General features: G+C 45.9%; 1 protein-coding gene across 1 annotated transcript in view; it reads right to left on the reverse strand.

Annotated features, from left to right (window-relative positions):
- ctnnbl1 (catenin, beta like 1) overlaps positions 1-18,472 on the reverse strand; it is a 103,704-nt gene that overhangs the window by 33,329 nt on the left and 51,903 nt on the right. The window contains exons 12-13 of the mRNA XM_015968564.3: positions 4,812-4,909; positions 4,111-4,191 (exon numbers count right to left, since the gene is read on the reverse strand). Of these exons, the coding sequence (XP_015824050.1) occupies positions 4,111-4,191; positions 4,812-4,909 (179 nt within the window). The remainder of the gene's footprint in view (positions 1-4,110; positions 4,192-4,811; positions 4,910-18,472) is intronic.

Raw genomic sequence — 18,472 nt, forward strand, 5'->3', positions numbered from 1 at the left:
AATGAAGGTTTTAACAAAACGGAGATTTCCCCCTTCATCTTCGTTGGAGACTTGAAGCTTCACCGAACTTTCTCTACTGATATTAATCTTCACACTCGTCCAACTTTTCCACCACATTATCAGTTTATGAGCCCAACCTTGGCACCTTCAGACTAATAAGATATAAAGACAGAAAGCCATTTTCTTTTAATGTGTGTATGAAGCAGAACTGTGCTGCTGTGCCACAGATAAAAAAAATAACCGGTGTTTTATCTCACGCTTTGCCTTCTGTGTGTCTGGCTTCCAGAATGATTGTGAACTGAGGTAGCCTAGCAATGTGGCCTCAAAGATAGCAGCACGCATGGAGAACATTCCTTATCACCAGGTTATCATGAAGCCACTCTTTTACCATCCCACAGGAGGCGGCGAGAGGGAAACAGGAAGAGAGTGGGTGGGAAAAAAAGTGGGAGGAGAGGAGAATGTCAAATTGTCTGGCCTTTTCTTGGCTATCCTACCATGCTGTCTGTCTGCAAAACTAATCTTCTGTCATCTTTAGATAGAAATCTCTCACTTATCTGCCTCCTCCCACACCTCTGCCATTCCTTCTTTTGGTTCCTCCGTTTCAGTTTTTACTCACCTTCTCTTCCAGTATTTACAGCGTTTCTGTCACTTTTCTAGTCTTTCTGCCGTTTTGAAGTCGGGAGGCTCGTCTTTCTCCTTTCAAGCTATCCCCTACCTGGTCACTTACCTTCCATCTGTATCCCTCCATTGAGCTATCTGACCAACCGCTCAGAAAACAGACAGCTCAAAACACGCGCACACACACACACACACACACACACACACACACACGCATGTGCACGCACGCACGTACGCACGCAAGTACGCACGCACACACACACACACCCATCACACTTTTCTTTCCACTGTAAACTGTCAGTCTGTTATAAGCTGGGTCTGCTCTACAGGTTTGGGTGCCACTCAGGAGAAATGAAACCAAAGTCTGTAAGACGAAATTCTGGTAAATCTACCATAATCTTAAATGTTTTATCTAATAGTTACACATAAACTAGAGGCATGCTATTGTTTACTATGTACAGTGAAATTAAAAAACAACTGATACGACATTTTTGGACCAGTACACATAAATAGTTTTGAGGCTCTAAAATGTACTGTAACCATTTTGAACCGTTGCTTCTACTGTGTGGGGAGAGAGGCATCACGGCACACATCCTGGGTGCAAATCAGCAACCAACCAAGAAAGGTACAGGTGGCACCACGACATGGTGCCCATGACACTCGCCAATCCACTAGAGCAGGAGAGGGGAAACGTCAGCCATCCCTGATAAGAGCAATCCAGTTCGTAAGGGAAGGGGAGAGGTCTACAACACCAAAAACATGTGCCAGCCTGCTGCAGATGGTCCAATCATGGGAAATGAAGGTTGACTGACCCCCTCCAGATTTTACAGACATCCCTGAGGCCAGATGTGGAACTACTGTCTGGAGAGGATAAAAAGATCCGCCTCGTAGAACTTACAGTCCCATGAGAGGGGTGTGAACAGGCCTTTGAAAGAAAGAGCACTAAATACCAAGACCTTCTGCGTGATTGAAGGGAAGGGATGGCAGGCATTCCCCAGAGGGGTCAGCTGTGGAGGATTCCCTAAGTGTGAAGAACGCTTACAGCCTTTGGAGTGACAAGGAGGGCTAGAAGTTAGCAACTCGTATAATGGGGGAGACAGCAGAGAGGGCCTCTTGTTGGTTATGGAACAGAAGAGAAGAGGTGAGCTGGAAGCCGGAGAAGACCCATGATCAACTCAATGAACGACGGCAACAGCCTGATGACATCAACCCTTCCTGGCCCAGGCTAAATTCAACTAAAGTGAATGGTAAAATGATGCATCCCAGGATGTGTGAGAAAAATACCAGATAATATAAAAGATGTAGGGCCATATGGTCAATCCCTTATTACATTTTACACAATAAATTCAACCATCCCAAATAAAAGTAGATTTCTGTGTTTTTAAGACTCAACTTTAAAAAAAAGAAGGAATTTTAGTCTGGAAAGGAAATGTAAGCATTCATATAGTAGACCAAAGCGACTAAAGTGACCAAAGGTGACAGATCATTTGCTGCTGTGGCCCCCAGACTCTGGAACTCTCTCCCCCTGAGCCTGAGATCAGTGGACTCAGGGGTCTCATTTAAAAGCAGCTGAAGACTCACTTGTTCAAGCTGGCTTTTGTATGACCTTCTTCACCACTCTCTCTTTATTCTGCTCTCCCCACCTATTCCACCTTCCTCAGGATCCACTGATTTCCCTCTTTCCTGTTCACTCTCTCTCTTTCTTAACATTTTTCAAATCACAATTGCCTATTTTTGCTCATTTTAATATCTTTTTAAACATTTTCTAAATGTTTTTTTTTTTATTTTTACAATTTTTGTTTTTGTGAAGCGCCTCGTGATTTCGAGGGGCTATAGAAATGGTCTTTTCTTCTTCTTCTTCTATAGTAGTGACTGCAAGTACACCATGATTTTCCCTAATGTGCTTTCTGTCTGTCTGCATGTACACCGTAAATCTGATTTGTTAACTTACTCGAGAAAAGTTTGCGACTGATTCTACTTAAGAAAAAATAGGTACTTTGTACTGGTTTGTCTAAATTATAATAACTTGCATTTAAAAGCATTTTGTACACATTAGTGGCTCATACAAAATATTCCCTACTCTTGTGTCGTTATTACACCAAACACCACATCCACTCATTTGTTTTTCAACACATTAGCAGTGGTCTCTAGTATGAATGAATGCCTAGTGAGGAAAAAAGCTCTAGTGCTCCTGTTTCAGGAACAAGAAGTGAGCGAGACAGGAACAGAAGAAGGCAGGATTTGGAGTCTGATTTCCTGCTATTCAGACATCTTGCCTCTGATTGGCTAACAACAACATGGCTCTACCACTGACTCTGTTTGCTTTGCAATGTTGATGTTTAGTCTTCAACACAAGCCTGGAGGATTTCTGTCAAGTTGTGGAGTTGCTAATGCTAACATTAGCTTCTACTAGCTGAGATGCGCTCTGCTCTCTCCTGGACGCTAAACCAACAACAGTCTTCTTCGGTTGTGAGCCAAGATGGGTAAGTGCATGTAGGATTATTTTCAGTGTGATGTGGAATTGACTGGATTTCATAATCCAAGTGTTTCTCCGTTTATTTTCCATCAACGGTTAATGCAGGAAATAGGGGTAGAAGACTTTTCTCACACTTCTCCTGCATGTGAAACTCAGAGTGGCCGATCATAATTAAAAAAGAAAAGGTAAAAACGCAGTTTCTCAGTGAACTTGGCCTTTAAGGGCAATCAGTCTGCATCTTTTTTTTCTTCAAATAAAAGTAATTTGATTTTACAGTACCTACATACTGTAACATTGAAAACTGGCGTGGCTGTTTGTAGGACCCTGAACACACCTAGCCGAGTATCCCACAAAACAAAGATATTTTTCTACGATTCAGCCCGTCTTCTAAAATGAGAGTAAAGATAAACCGCATCAAAAAAGATTCTTTCAAAAATGGGATTTCAGGGTGATTTGCTAAATTTCCGCATTAAGTTGCTAGTGGGCATAAAAAAACAGGGGGTTTAGGTTTTGCAACATCACTGCCTGCGACACAAACGCTCTGACTCTGATGTGCGGTCCATGTTTACACTGGCTTGTTTGTTTTGTTTGTTTTTACAAGCTCAATTACTGCTTTAGAAGACCACAGGCGAAGGATGACATCAAAGATGGCTATTTCCCATCACCTAGTTATCCGCGTCCAAGAGTGAAAACGAGGTGGTGAGGACTCACGTTGTTTTTGTATTTTGTAGACGAACCTGAGGAGTTGGAAAGCTTATTACTTATTAACTACTTTTTATTTTGGAATTTTGACTTACTGTACAAATGGTAAGCAAAAATAAATCATTTAAAAAAAAAGGAAAGCTTCTGGCAGTGAAACTTTTTTTCTTACAAATCCTATATTTAAAAACTGATCAAATGACTAAAAAAAAAACAGAGAACATTTCCAAGCCCTGATAGGAAGGCATTTTATCTAAAGGCAACTAAAGCACGACTGAGGGTGGCCTGGAGGGAAAATAAAAAAGTGGGGTACTTACATGTTTCTCCCCTTCGATCCTCTTGTCAGCCTGTTGAACAGCCTCCAGGTATTTAAAATACAACTCCATCAGTCGATCAACCTGAGGGATGAATGTAAAAGAGGCACTCAAGAGTAAGGCGATGCAGCAGAGAAGAAAGCAAAGTGAAAATAAGAAAAACATGGATGGAGGAGATGAAACACAAGAATCACACACACACACAGAGGCACTTTTATGTTAGGATGACATTAGTTACTTTAGTTTCTTTGATTAGGGACCTCTTACATAAAGGCTTCATAATTACTTTTGAATTCTAATTTACCTATTAAACATGGCCAGAGACATCAGAGTACAAGGACCTTTTTGTTGCAGAAGTGCGTGTTATGTTTTGAGGTGCATCTTTGAAAATGGTAAAGAAAACCACAAAAAAAGCCATTCGGTAAGTTAAATACCTTAAAGTTCTGTCTACAAATGGTGTAGATTAGGCTGCACACACACTTAAATAAAAGCATGATTAGTAGGTTATGAAGGCTTCGATTTTTATGGACCGTACAACTTCTTATATGAAGCATACTGAAAACAAAGAAAAGCAGATACTTCATCTTAGGCTTCCCGATACTGAAATCTGCTTTTTGTGAATGAGAGTGAATACAAAATAAATGTGGAGCAGGCAGGACAGAAGATGAAAAACAACAATAATAAAGAGACGTGATAAAACGGACCTTCTCACAATCATTCTCTGTGAACTTGTTGTGGAGCCTGGTTCTCTGCTGGGACTTGAGATTTCTTAGCATGGAGGCGATGACGGAGCAGACGTGCTCTAAGAAACAAAAACAAAACCGAAGCATTGTCACAACTCAGAAATCTACCTCTAGTCTAGGTTAATCCATCTCTAGGATAGCTGTCTTTCTCACAAACACAAACAAATAGTAAATTATAAGGTTTGACAGCGCTGGGGAGATTTGGGGTTGATTAACCTACAACCCGGAGTTTTTCAGATATGAGGAAAATAAGTCACAAGAAACCTTCGTTCTCTGCAACCACTGATTAGTGCCTGGCAGTTTGCAATTACAGCACATACCCTCACAGTGAGTGCACAACTCAAGACCAGTTAGAAATCAATTTTCATTTTGAGGAAAGCTGGAACGTGTGCAAGACGCTTTGGCCGTGTCTGAAATCCAAATTTTAAAATTGCCCATGGCAGCTTTGGAACCATTCTGCTTACAGAGTTCTTAAGACAAGGTGACGTACTGAATTAGGAGCAAAAAGGTGGTCCTTGTTTTACTGATTGATGCTATGTAAGGCGGATCTCAGCCACGAATCCTCTTAGCCACTGAGAATAACGGCCACAGCCAAATACTTCTGCATGATTGGAATGAAAGATGGGATGAACACATACAGTGACAGAATACAACACTGTCAAATATCTCAATATATTGAGCCAAAGCAGAAATATGCAATTGGACTCATCAACAAGAGGTCAATATTTTCTCTCAATGAGGCTTTGCAGTTGCTAGGCAACAAGAGTGCAGGAATCAATCCCATTTCTGCGTTTTAAAAGGGGGTCTTGTTTGCTGTCAGCTCCCTTTGTGCAATCCCCTTATGACCTGCAGCATCCTTACTCACAAGACACCAGAGCTGAGAAAACTAAAGACTGTAACAGCTGCCAGCGTCTGTTATTTCAAAACACACGAGTGCCTGTCAAAAAGGAAAGTGCGAGCAGGAAAAGTCCTGAAAAGGCATCTAAAGGATTTGCACATTTGCAGTCAAAGTGGTTTAGCAAGACAACTCAGGGTAGCACATTTAGTAAAAGCAAACAGTGAATGCTAATGATTATTAATCCCTCCCCTACAACCCTTAAGGCCCTAAAAATGCTTCTCTGTCTTTTCTAAGCCTCGTAACATCAAAATATTGGTGATGAATTAATCAGCAACACTAAAAGCAGCTTTCACAAGACACACCATGCTGGCAAACCAGCGTAAAATTTCCGTCACTGTGTGTCTTTTGAACGTGCCATGGCGGCAAGGCGATCAAAAGAATTTTGTGGCATTCGAGCCGCCGAGTTTGGTAGTAACATTGCTGCAACGTCAGACTTGTGAATGAAGGTTGAGCCTTGGCGCAACAGAGGGTGGTGTCATGATTGCATGTGGAATGTCCGCCAAGCCTCGGCTAGAAACTATACTGAAAAAGAAATTAAACATAAGCAGCAAGTTTCACTCTTGTAAACAGAATCAGCTCAGAGCTGTGGGAGCTCCTCTCCATTCTCCTGAAGCTCAGATCACCAGACAGATCACCGGACTGTGGAGCACAGACACCTTTAAGATCGGCTTTTCAAAAAAAAAAAAAAAAAAAAAAACGTAAGGAATTCAGCTTCAATTACAATAAAAAGCAAGTTGTGTCAAAACTAAAAGGAAATCCGTGACAGCACAGAGGCCGCCCCCTTTATACCGCCATTGCGTAATCTTTTGTGAAAAACACAATCGTGCCACATTACCGCAGCCTGATCACTTACGAAACACCAAAGGCTCATTTCTGCAGCAAACTGGCAGAACTGTTTTAAAGCGGCTTATGAAATGACAAATTTGACGGGCATTTTTTTTTACATGCACATTATTTAAGCCATGTAGATAAAGGTTAAAGGGACTTTACGGAGTTTTAAATTTTTATGCTCGTGATTGCCCCCTCTGGCCAAAAGCGTAACGGCAGCCTCAATAGTAGGCTCGAGCACGAGGCGCGCATGCTGTAGTGCACACTCCTTATCGAAAATAACAGCTGAGACAGTCCCGTGTGTGTGTGTGTGTGTGTGTGTGTGTGTGTGTGTGTGTGTGTGTGAGTGTGTGTGTGTGTGTGTGTGTGTATGTGTGTGTGTGTGGCCCGGAGGACAGAGAACAGGAGAACGTGCAGCTAATTAATTAAATAATTTGGTTCTGTACCTTTCTCTTCAGCACAGCCGACAAAGGTCCTCCTGCATGCTCAGATCATTCCCTTCCCTTGCTTGAAAAATTGTTCCAAAATGAAAGTTGAACCCACATCTTTTTTATCTGTGAATTCAATACCGTTCGGCGAGTATCAAATAAAGATTTGGGCATCTTACTGTAAAAAAAATATACCATTAATGTAAAAATTAAACTCTACAAACTATGTTCACATCCAGAATCGAACCCGGGTCTTCCACACGAAAGTCCGACGTCTTACTAGACGAGCTACAGCGCGAGTGACGTACTTTGTATCTGTAACATTTATATCCTTGATGACACCTGAAACAACGTTGAAAGAACGGTTCAGAGGGCTATGCCTGAGCGTGAACGCGCATGAAGCAGCCTGCTCGACCCGAGCATCTCTCTTTTTCTGTGATTTTACAGAAAAACAGGCAATCACAGTAAAAATGCCAGGGCTCATTCTACAGGACCAGGGTATTTCAGGAGAATGTATGAAGAAGACATTTATTATTTCTATACATGTTTTGGCTGTCAAACTTCCATAATGTCCCTTTAACAAAGACGGCATAGATTCATCTTTATTTCTTTTCCATGAAAAGGAACTTCCCAAACCATAAAGCTTCTCACCCACAAAATAACAGGAGTCTTGTGACCTCAACTATCACTAGGTGGAGTACACAAACATTGCTAATGAGGCAGTTAAGAAAAAGAATAATGACAACACAAATGGCGTCTAAAGCCACGCACCAATATTTTTTATCTATTTATTGGTAATATTAATAATGTCTCATACTTACGGAAAAAATGTGCTTTTAGCATTCATTTCCCCTGAATAAAATATATAACAGCTTTCCAGTTTGGTTGAATCTTAATAATAATATCACACATAATGATGGAGATCTTCAGTGATATGTTAGTATTTGTTGTGGATGGATTCAGGGAATGCCACCACATAGGGGCTCGACACACAGGAGGCGACAAATGACTGCGATCAGCGAAATTCGTCGCTGTCGCTTTTATTACCTGACACACGGGAGGCGGCCAGTGGCAAAGCTACGCGTCTACACTTTCTATTCCATGGTGAAATCGAAACTTCCGTGGTTTTGTTTGGCTGTCAGGTTGGAGGGAATTAAGGTTATTTAAATGGTTCAGAGTTAATAAAGTGGTAGATATGATGTTTCACAAGGTGCTGCTAGAGTTATGTGAAATCTTACTTCTGATTTTACTTTATAAAACATAATAATAATCAACTTCTCCTCCATGTTTGCTCGGAGGTGTACGGAGCATCCTGTCCGCTCATTGGTCAGTGAATGAAACCTCCGTTGATTGGTCCTCGTCCGAGCGACAGCGATGAAAAGTTGAAAATGCTTCAAGTTTCTGGGATCACGTCGCTGGGTCGCCTGTGCACGACACGTGCATGAGCACAAAATTTCACATGCACGTTTGTCGCATTTCGCTTAGTAGGAGGGAGACCCGCAATTATCGCTTTGCCACGCATGTCTCATTGAAAATGAATGGAGGAGAGGCGATGTCGCCTCCCGTGTGTCGAGCCCAATATTCTGTAAAATTCGCCTGAGTTATAGCCACGTCTGTGCTTGCAAAAGTTTATTAGCTGTGGCATCCATCTTGGACCAAAAGTGTTTTGTCCAAACATTGCAGATGTACATCCAGTCATTCGTTTCTGAGAGACATCGCAACTAAGACCCGTTTCACATGCAAGATAATTGTGATTTTTGATTCAATCCAGTGAAGAGTGCTCTGGTCTGCTTGGAAGGACATTGGGGCCACTACAATAACAGATGTGGGATATTCAGCATGTTGGATTGTCTTCCCTTGGTATAGCTGTGTCTTGCTTGACCAGAGGAAAAACATCTGCAGCCTGTTGAATTTGACGTGTAGCCAATCAGAAAGTAAAGTGACAGAAGCATGCTGCTCAGAGCGCCGTGGAATCCTAATCCTCCTCCCCTTCACTATGTCCGTTTCCTCCAAATTCATGTTTGAGAGGTTTTGTGAGATTTCCCGTCTGATCTGGGAATTTTGTGTGTGAAATCAATTTGTATGTGGTGTAGTTGATTTTTTATGGCTGGTACCACATGCCTTTTGGACCATGAGTGATTTGTTTATGGCCACCTGTTTGGTCTCTCACGGTTTGAAAATAATCAGACTTTTTTTTTTTTGGTGAGCCAGGTCTAACGTGCACCAAAATCTGGGCTAAACCAACAACCATAAATTGAAAAAATATTTCCTGTCATGTTTGTAAATATCACTGTATAATGTGAAAAATGGATGGAACCTTGATTTGAAAAAAAAAATCACGAATGGAACTGAAATAGCGATTTCTGATAGAAAAAGTGCAATTCAATCTTTTCCTAAAATCTTTCAACTTTCCTAAGCAAGGCCATTTTCCTCACTTTGCAACAGGAAATCTGAAGAGGACAAAAACGTGTGTGACTTTTTGCATCATAATAACTGGTATTGATTGGCAGCACAACCACATTTTAGTCAAAGCATCCCTTATTTAAATGTGGACAAATGTATTTCCAGTACGAAGTGAAAAGCAGGCTGACTGCCATTTCCAAAAGGACACTACTTTATCAACTTGATCCAACTGGTAATTGATGTCGCCACCTCGACGCCCTGCCCAGGGGGCTATTGATCGCTGGCTGTGGAACGTTTTCTCTAAAGGCCTTAAAACTAAACAGATACTTCTCCCTGGAGACATCTGAAGAGGTGGAAGCAGGATTGTATTGTAGGTACCAAAAGGGGGCAAGGTTAAATAAAACAGCTTCCTCATCTATTTGTCTTAGGTAGACATACAATCAATACACACAATTAAAATGTTGCTTCACATTTGAATCTAACCCTAAAAACAGAGAAGAAAATCTACAGTAGAAAAAAATTATCTACCACAACAAAGTTTAGGGCCCTGACTAGGAAGAAGGGGTAACTGGTTATCATAGTAGCATCCAGTTAATTAGAACTCTTCCTGTTGAAGCTTCATTAGGAAGAGGCCTTTGTGTCGGATAAAACTAACTGTAAACCAGCGCTACATTAAAAGTAAGATGCTGTGATTTTGCTGATTCAAATAGAAATTTTCTGCATCAACCAAGAGTAAAGAGTGAAGCCACATCATTACTATATGGGTGTGGTGAGTGAGTCAAGTCTGCACACCAATTAAACAGCAGCTCTCACACTTGGAGCTATACTCATATCTAAAGGTGAAAGCACCAATTTAATACTACCATCCCCACTAGCAAGGAAACGAACACAAACTCTAACAATCTGTCACACTTTACTTCATATAGAGATCTGGGGAGGATTTGGATCAGAAGAGATGGAAGGAACTTTATAATTATAGAAAAACAATTAGGTAAAGTAGCCGCCTGAAGAATCTCAGCACTCACACGACATAAACTGGACAATCAATAGATTGTCCAGTTTATGTCTGACTTGTATTACAGACCTTTTCAAAATGCAATTTAGCACCGATCAATGGTAAAATGGTCAATGACAACATCTCTTGTCCAATTTATTGCTAAAAACGTGCGACTTTACAACTTTGTTCACAGGAAATGTCTTTGTGATAAAAGAGATACAGTGAAAATGTGGTAAAAGATGCTGATGATGGTATTTCATCAATAAATGTATATGAAGTAAGAAATTAGATTTGCAATTCCATTTTATTTTAATATAAATGTTTATTGACGATAGCAAAACAATGAAACACTGAATTCTCCTTTCTTACTGGGATAAAAATGTATATCTTCAGTAATTTGAAAACATGTTTAAACACAAATAAAGCGGTCCTGCATCCCCTAAAACAAAAACAAAAAATACACCAACTATCTTGATTAAAAAGCATTTTCATTTTATATAGCTTCCAATTGTCATCAAATAAAATAAATATGCATTATTTTTAAATTTTTTTTTCTCCTCCTAAACAGTTTTCATAAAAACAGCTCAATAAATTCCAAACTGGTGACAGAAAAGTCTGTTGGATCTTCTAAAGCTGGGCGGACACTGTGCGACTTTTTCACTCGTAGCACTCAGCTTCAGCTCAAACTGTACGACTTCCTTGCAGGGCAGATCTCACGAGTGATGTGCTCACACTGTACGACCCAGTTCTCGGATGCGACCTGACTGCTCACACTGTACGTCTGGTAGCAACACGTCGGACCTAAAAAATATGCTAAAAATAGCTGTTCTCTTTCTTAACATTCGTTTCGATGTCTCACTATGGGATACGCCCCTCCGCGGATTCCTCAGAAGCACTTATCTCAATAAGCCAATCCTGATTGGCCAGTGACCGTGACGTACGTGTCCCCCTGCTACTATAAGTAGCAAGCGTCCCCACGCACGCACTATTCAATCACCTCTTCTCGCTTCGGTGGTCGCTTATCTCTGAGGTAAGTTAGCTCAACTGTTCACAGACGGAGCCTTCTAATATTCTCTCCGTCGCCGAACGTTAACTTACTGTCCTTCTGTCCTGGCCTTCACCATAGGCTCGGGGCATAACGAGCAGCTTCACACTCCAGTGCACCTGTTCGTTCTCTGCTAACACACCAGTTAGCCTACATGGAAGCCGCTCCTCCCACCAGAGGAGTCGACGGCGCAGGAGCTCGCCTCTGTACCTGTGGGAACAAAATCTCGAGCAAAGACCCGCACAAGGTCTGCTCGAGCAGCCTCGGGCTGGAACACACCCAGCTGGCATTGGAAGTCCCCGGGTCATGTGAGAGCTGTGCTTGCTTCACCCTGAAGAGCCTTCGCCGGCGGCTAGCGCACCAAGCTAGCCTGTCGGGGAAGGACCCTTGCCTGCCGGCCCCTGGGCCACCGCCTGGGGACGCCAGCGAACATGTCCTCCCGGAGCCGGAACCGTGTGCCGAACTCAGCTGGGGCTCACAGCTCGAACCGGCCGGTCTGAAACACCCCGTCGAGGACGTGTCGGAGTTGGACTACGGAGACGACGAGGACACCTCGGAACTCCTCATTTCAGAGGAGGACAAGGATGACGACGTTTTTCTCCCCATCGCTCAGGCCTCCATGCCTAGCTTTCCGTCCTCTCCCAGGGATGGAGCGGCTTCTCCGGCCGCCCACCTGGACATGCAGTCAGTCTGCCGACGCGCTGCGACCAGGCTCAACATCCCTTGGCCCACCATGGTCACTGAGGCTGTCAGATCCCGCTACGAGGGAAGAAGCTGCCTCAGGCCACAAGGGCGGCAAAGCCTCTCCTTCCCGCCTTCCCGGAGCTTCTCCAAGAAGTGAGGTCCTCCTGGGACAAACACCCTTTCAGCTCCAGGTCTCCTGTCCAAAGAGCCTCCTCGCTGGACTTCGAGGGGATGGAGAAGGCTGGCATGCTTCACATGCCGCCGATGGAACCGCTGGTTGCAGCTCACCTGCACCCACGGCTCTCGGCAACTTCCTCCAGGCCTCCCGCTCTCCCTGCGAAGGCGGACCGCTTCCAGTCGGCGCTGAACGAGAGGGCGTACAAGGCTGCCGCCATCTCCGTCCGAGCTTTGAATGTCTCCTCCATGCTCTCGGCGTACCAAGCCGAGCTCTGTGAGGACATGAATACGAAGCCGGACCCGGAGGTGTGGGAGGAAATCACCGTACTGACCGGCATCTGCCTGCGTGTGCGGCGCTGCGCGGTCCAGGCCACGGGTAAAGCTATGGGCATGATGGTGCTTCAAGAACGTGCACGATGGCTGAACCTCACCAACCTCTCTGATAGAGAGAAGGAGGACATTTTGGACATGCCAATCGTGCCTGAAGGCATTTTTGGCTCTGCCCTGGCATCAATGCAGCAACGGTGTGAGGCCAAAAAGAAAGAGGATGAAGCCCTTTATCTCTGCCTTCCCTGTAAGCCCTCACCGGCGCTGCCGGCTCGGCCGAACCTTCCTCAGGCGGCTGTCCGAGCCCAGCCTCAGTTCCGGATCCCATAGCGCCCGAAGCCTCAAGCTGTCCAACCAGCTCCTTTGGGCTCAACGCCTCGACCAGTTTGGCCTCAGAGATCCGGCAACCAAGCCGCTCCGCCGCCGGGACAACCCACCCGACCCGGCGGTCAGCAGGTGCGGACGAAGAAGAGGGCAGCCTGACGGAGTTCTTTCCCTCCCGACGCTGCAGCTGGCAGTTCCCCATTCGCCAGCTCCTCCTGTTCGATGTTGCCATGGTGCCTTCTCCCCCCCCTCACGGAACCCCTCCGGCAGAGTCCCCGAGCGGTCCAGGGTGGGGCCAGGACGTGCAGCCGGCTGTGCCGGCTCAAAACACACGTCACAAGCACTCACATTGTTTTTCACAAACATGTCACGCTCAAGGAGCATTAAAAAGTTCGCTGCCGCATCCAGAAAAAATGTCAAGGGCGCAGCAAAAATCAATAAAAATGTTGCCCATGAGCAGTTCCAGGCGGGGGCGGCCCCTGGCGGACTTACCCGCCAGCCAAGGGTCGTCCCCGTACTCCTGGGCCGTCAAAGCACAAAGCCCCCGCGCATGCGCAGTGGTTGCCACGAGCACCGCTGCCCCACAACCTCTGGAGGGAGCTGCTGCTCCGTGTTTCACGGCTGTGTCACCGCTCTCCACTCACATGGAGGAATGGACAGCGGTTTCTGCTTCACGTTGGGTGCTGAGAACTATTTCGAGAGGTTACAGGCTTCAATTCGCTTCTGTTCCTCCTCGATTCTCCGGCGTAGTGTTCTCCCACGCCCAGGGGACGTCAGCTCACATCCTTCAGGGAGAAATCTCCTCCCTGCTGGAGAAGGGAGCGATATGCATTGTGCCTCCCGATCGGTCTCAGAGCGGCTTCTACTCGAGGTACTTCCTGGTCCCGAAACGGGGAGGGACCGGGATTCGCCCGATCCTGGATCTGAGGGCCCTGATCCGATGCCTCAGAAAGTACAGATTCAAAATGCTCACGCTCTCATCCCTTTTGCGTCTGATTCACCAGAACGACTGGTTCACCTCAATCGACCTGAGGGACGCATACTTTCATATTCCCGTGTACCCTCCACACAGGAAATTTCTGAGGTTTGCCTTTCAGGGAGTGTGTTACGAATACACCGTGCTCTCATTCGGCCTCTCGCTGAGCCCGAGGGTGTTTGTCAGGTGTACGGAGGCGGTGATCGCCCCTCTGAGAGGGAGGGGCATTCGGCTGGCCATGTATTTAGACGACTGGCTCCTGCTGGCACGGTCCAGAGAGGAGGCAGCGTCAAACACGATGGTTGTGAACCATCACTTGTGTGGTCTGGGTTTCCGAATAAACTGGCAGAAAAGCGCTTTACTCCCCTCCCAGAAAATAACCTTTCTAGGTCTGAATCTGGACTCAGGGGCATTCACGGCCCGTCTCTCGACACCGCGCGTGAACGTGCTCTCGCTCTGCCTGGCGCGCTTCCGCCTACAAAGTTTGGTGCGGTTTGCGTTATGCCTCAGGCTTTTGGGTCTCATGGCGTCGGCTATTTCAGTGGTACCACTCGGCCGTCTACACATGAGAGATTTTCAACGCTGGGTGGCTTCTCTGGGTCTCTCTCCAGTGCGCCACAGAGTGCGCAGGGTGACGGTCTCTGCAGCGTGCGTCGCAGCGCTCCGCTGTTGGCGTCACCCCTCCCTCTTAGCACAGGGGGTGCCTTTGGGGTTGGTTCTCGTGAGGAAAGTGGTCACGACAGATGCAAGCCTGTCAGGTTGGGGGGGGCTCCTGGAGGGTCGCTCTGTCAGGGGTGTGTGGAGCAGAGAGCTCTGGGGGACACACAAAAATTATCTGGAACTCCTCGCGGTCTTTCTGGCCCTGAGGCGCTTCCTGCCTTTTCTCTCTGGCCATCATGTCCTAGTGAGAACAGACAACACCACGACTGTGGCTTATATTAACCGCCGGGGGGACTGCGCTCCATGCGGTTACACACGCTGGCACGCAGACTGATCCTATGGTGCAGCAGGCATCTCCTCTCAATCAGAGCCACCCACGTCCCGGGTGTTCTGAATCGGGGGGCGGATCTGTTGTCCAGAGGGACACCCCTGTACGGGGATTGGAGCCTGCATCCAGCAGTGTTGGAACAGATTTGGATCCGGTTCGGCACAGCCGTAGTGGATCTTTTAACCTCCAAGGAGAATGCTCAGTGTCCTCTGTTTTTCTCCCTGCGCGACCGAGACGCTCCACTCGGCGTGGACGCGCTGGCGCACGACTGGCCACGGGGACTGCTTTATGCTTTTCCCCCAGTGGCCCTGATACCACCCACCTTGCTGAGGGTACGAACCGAGCGCCACACTCTCATTCTGGTGGCCTCATACTGGCCAGCCATGCATTGGGTGGCGGACATTTTCCAGCTCCTGGAGGGCCAACCTTGGAAACTGCCGCTTCGCAGGGACCTGGTGTCCCAAGCGGGAGGCTCGATCTTCCACCCTCATCCAGAACGGCTGGCCCTGTGGGCCTGGACCCTGAGGGGTGTGGGCTAGTGTCAGCAGAGCTGCCCCAGGCAGTCATTCGAACCATTCAGAATGCTAGGGCCCCCTCCACTAGGTCCCTATGTGACTGTAAATGGAGGGTGTTTGAAGCCTGGTGTCAGGGCAGGGAGTTCTCACCCTTCCAATGCCCGGTGAACGTCATTCTGTCTTTCCTGCAAGACTTGTTGGATGGGAAGAAGGCTTTCTCCACCATTAAAGTGTACCTAGCAGCCATTTCCGCCCGACACTTGGGTTTTGGGAGGAAATTGGCAGGTCAACACCCCCTGGTGTGTAGCTTCATGAGGGGCGCGCGCAGGCTTCTCCCTGTGTCTCGACCCCTGGTGCCCTCATGGGATCTGTCCTTGGCGCTGTCGGCCCTCTCCGGGCCTCCATTTGAACCTATGGACGGCCTGGACCTTAAGATCCTGTCTCTTAAGGTGGTGCTACTAGAAACTGTCCACCCGGGCTTTTGCGCTGCACAGAGACGCTTCGCTGCCTATGACTGAACGTCAGTTGAGAGTCAGTCTCATGCAGACTGACCAATGAAGAGAGGGCCTCAAGTTAAGACCCTCTCCTCATTGGTCAGTCCACACGAGGTGGGTCAAAGGTTACTCTGGGCGGGTTACGTGTTATCAGGCATTCAAGTATTGAGTATATTTACTGCATATTACAGTAAAATATTCTGTATGTGACCACATTATGGTGATCCTCGGGTCGTGATGATGGAGCCCTTGAATATTGTTGCCCAGGGTACAACAAAGTGTTAATCTGGCCCTGGTTCCGCCGTCACATTCCCGCAGAAACTGGTTGATCACACCGGGGCCAGACTACTAGCATGTGGTTTTACAACCACAATGTCCTCGGAAGCAAAAACGCTTTTAAAAGGGAGGGAGGAGTCCTAACTGTTGCTGCAGGCGTGTTGTGTGAGAGTGCAGTTATATACAGGTTAATATATTTTTGGGTTCAGTTGCTTTCATGTGGCCTAATGTGAGTCTATTTGGGATCATTGGAATGATCAGCAGCATTTCTTGATGTGACTTTATGGCAGTTGCCCAGGGCATCATCACAAGGAGGATGGCATTCATTTACTTTTGTTTTATTTGGTATTTTTTCAGTCATTTTTGGAAATAGTGATCAATTTTGATTAATTCACAGCCTATGTTTAATTACATTTAAAATAAATGTCAACAGATGAGATCAAACAAAACAGATGAGAATTGCCCTTAAGCTGTTTAACTTGGACCAAGCATTTTAGGTCACAGATAGATGTAGCTTAGGGTATCTGTCTATACACCTTATAAGACAATTTAGGTGATGGCATGTTGTTTTTCTGCTATTGAACTGTTTTCTAATAATGTTGTGTTAAATAAAGTGAAGGAAGGAGAGAAATGACGTTTCCCTAGCAGTTTTTAAAAATTTCCCCATGTAATCCGATTAATCGATTAATCGTGTCGAGACCCCATCTGATTAATCGATTATCCAAATAATCGTTTGTTGCAGCCCTAGCAGATACCAAAGCCAGTTTAATGTAGGGTGATCATATTTCCATTTCCAAACAAGAGGACAGGGGATCTGTGCCTATGACGTCACACTTTGGCAACGCCACACAAACCATGTTGGGACCCATTTTTTGTAAGAACTAAATTTATATCAGATTCTGCCAATAAAAGGGCTCTAAAACAATTCATATGTAAATATTTTGCATATTTAATGCAAAATCTCATTTTTCTGCTTTAGCGCTGCAACAAGGTTTTATTAATAATAAATTATTATACCTTTTGTTTTACTACAGTATCGGTAAGCTTCCTGTGCACAGATTATTAAGGATGCTTGTTTCAGCTGTGAGATTAGACGATAGGATCAATGAAAAAATAAGTTGTCACACACTCCATGGAAACTTTCAGAGAATCCACAAATAGTGGCTTTCAAATGGTTTTTTTACTTTTTGCAAGTTTATAAAAGAAGCAGATGAGACAGCATGTCTGATAATTTAGTTTTTTATCTGATAATATTAGAACATGTCAGTAATGTCTGAGGGGCTTTTATAAACACCATATAACTAACACTACTGGAGAGGGCATGAATTACACAGAGGCTTCTGGGGAGCCCAGTTATTGGGGGGGGGGGGGGGGGGGGGGGCATTTTGCCTTGGCCCCCAAAATGTCTTGAAACGGCCCTGGGTGTGTGACTGAGTTTTGAATGTGATCTGAATTGTATCAGATGTATAAATATGACATGTGTATAACTTATTGTTTTTTACTGGTAAAAACGTGTAGTGGAGATAAATCTACCTGCATTTTACTTTTCAACACTTTGTTTTGTTGTCTTGTTTTTATTTAACTAATTTCCTGTCCTGTCTGTCTCTCATCTTCCTGCATCTCCTCATAATTCTCCAGAAAATCTGTTGCCTGGATTCTTACCTTTTCACCTCATCGGTTACTTTTGAGCAGATCAAAGGGATCTCCTGACCGCAAAGCGCAGAGCGTGTTTTCGATGCTGCGTGAGGTGACATCACCACAGCACAGGTGATGAGCTCCGCAGTAGCGCGCTTCAGGCACAAATAAGACAGAAAATAGAGAACATGTGCAGACAAGAACGATCGTGTGCTAATTATAGTTTTTTGGTTGCGCCACTTTGAGAATGGACCGTGCGCTGGAAGCAGCTGCCTGGATTGCTGCGCAACAATGCGGAACCGGTTCGCAGCAGCGCAAGTCTGCAGGCTCTCCCTCGCGCTGATCTGCCGGTACCGGCTCTCCCTCGCGCTGGTCTGCGGCTCTCCCTCGCGCTGCTCTGCCGGCTCTCCCTCGCGCTGCTCTGCCGGCTCTCCCTCGCGCTGATCTGCTGGCTCTCCCTCGCGCTGATCTGCCGGCTCTCCCTCGCGCTGATCTGCGGCTCTCCCTCACGCTGCTCTGCCGGCTCTCCCTCGCGCTGCTCTGCCGGCTCTCCCTCGCGCTGCTCTGCCGGCTCTCCCTCGCGCTGCTCTGCCGGCTCTCCCTCACGCTGATCTGCGGCTCTCCCTC

Source organism: Nothobranchius furzeri, chromosome 15 (assembly GCF_043380555.1).
Source record: "Nothobranchius furzeri strain GRZ-AD chromosome 15, NfurGRZ-RIMD1, whole genome shotgun sequence".
Taxonomy (NCBI): domain Eukaryota; kingdom Metazoa; phylum Chordata; class Actinopteri; order Cyprinodontiformes; family Nothobranchiidae; genus Nothobranchius; species Nothobranchius furzeri.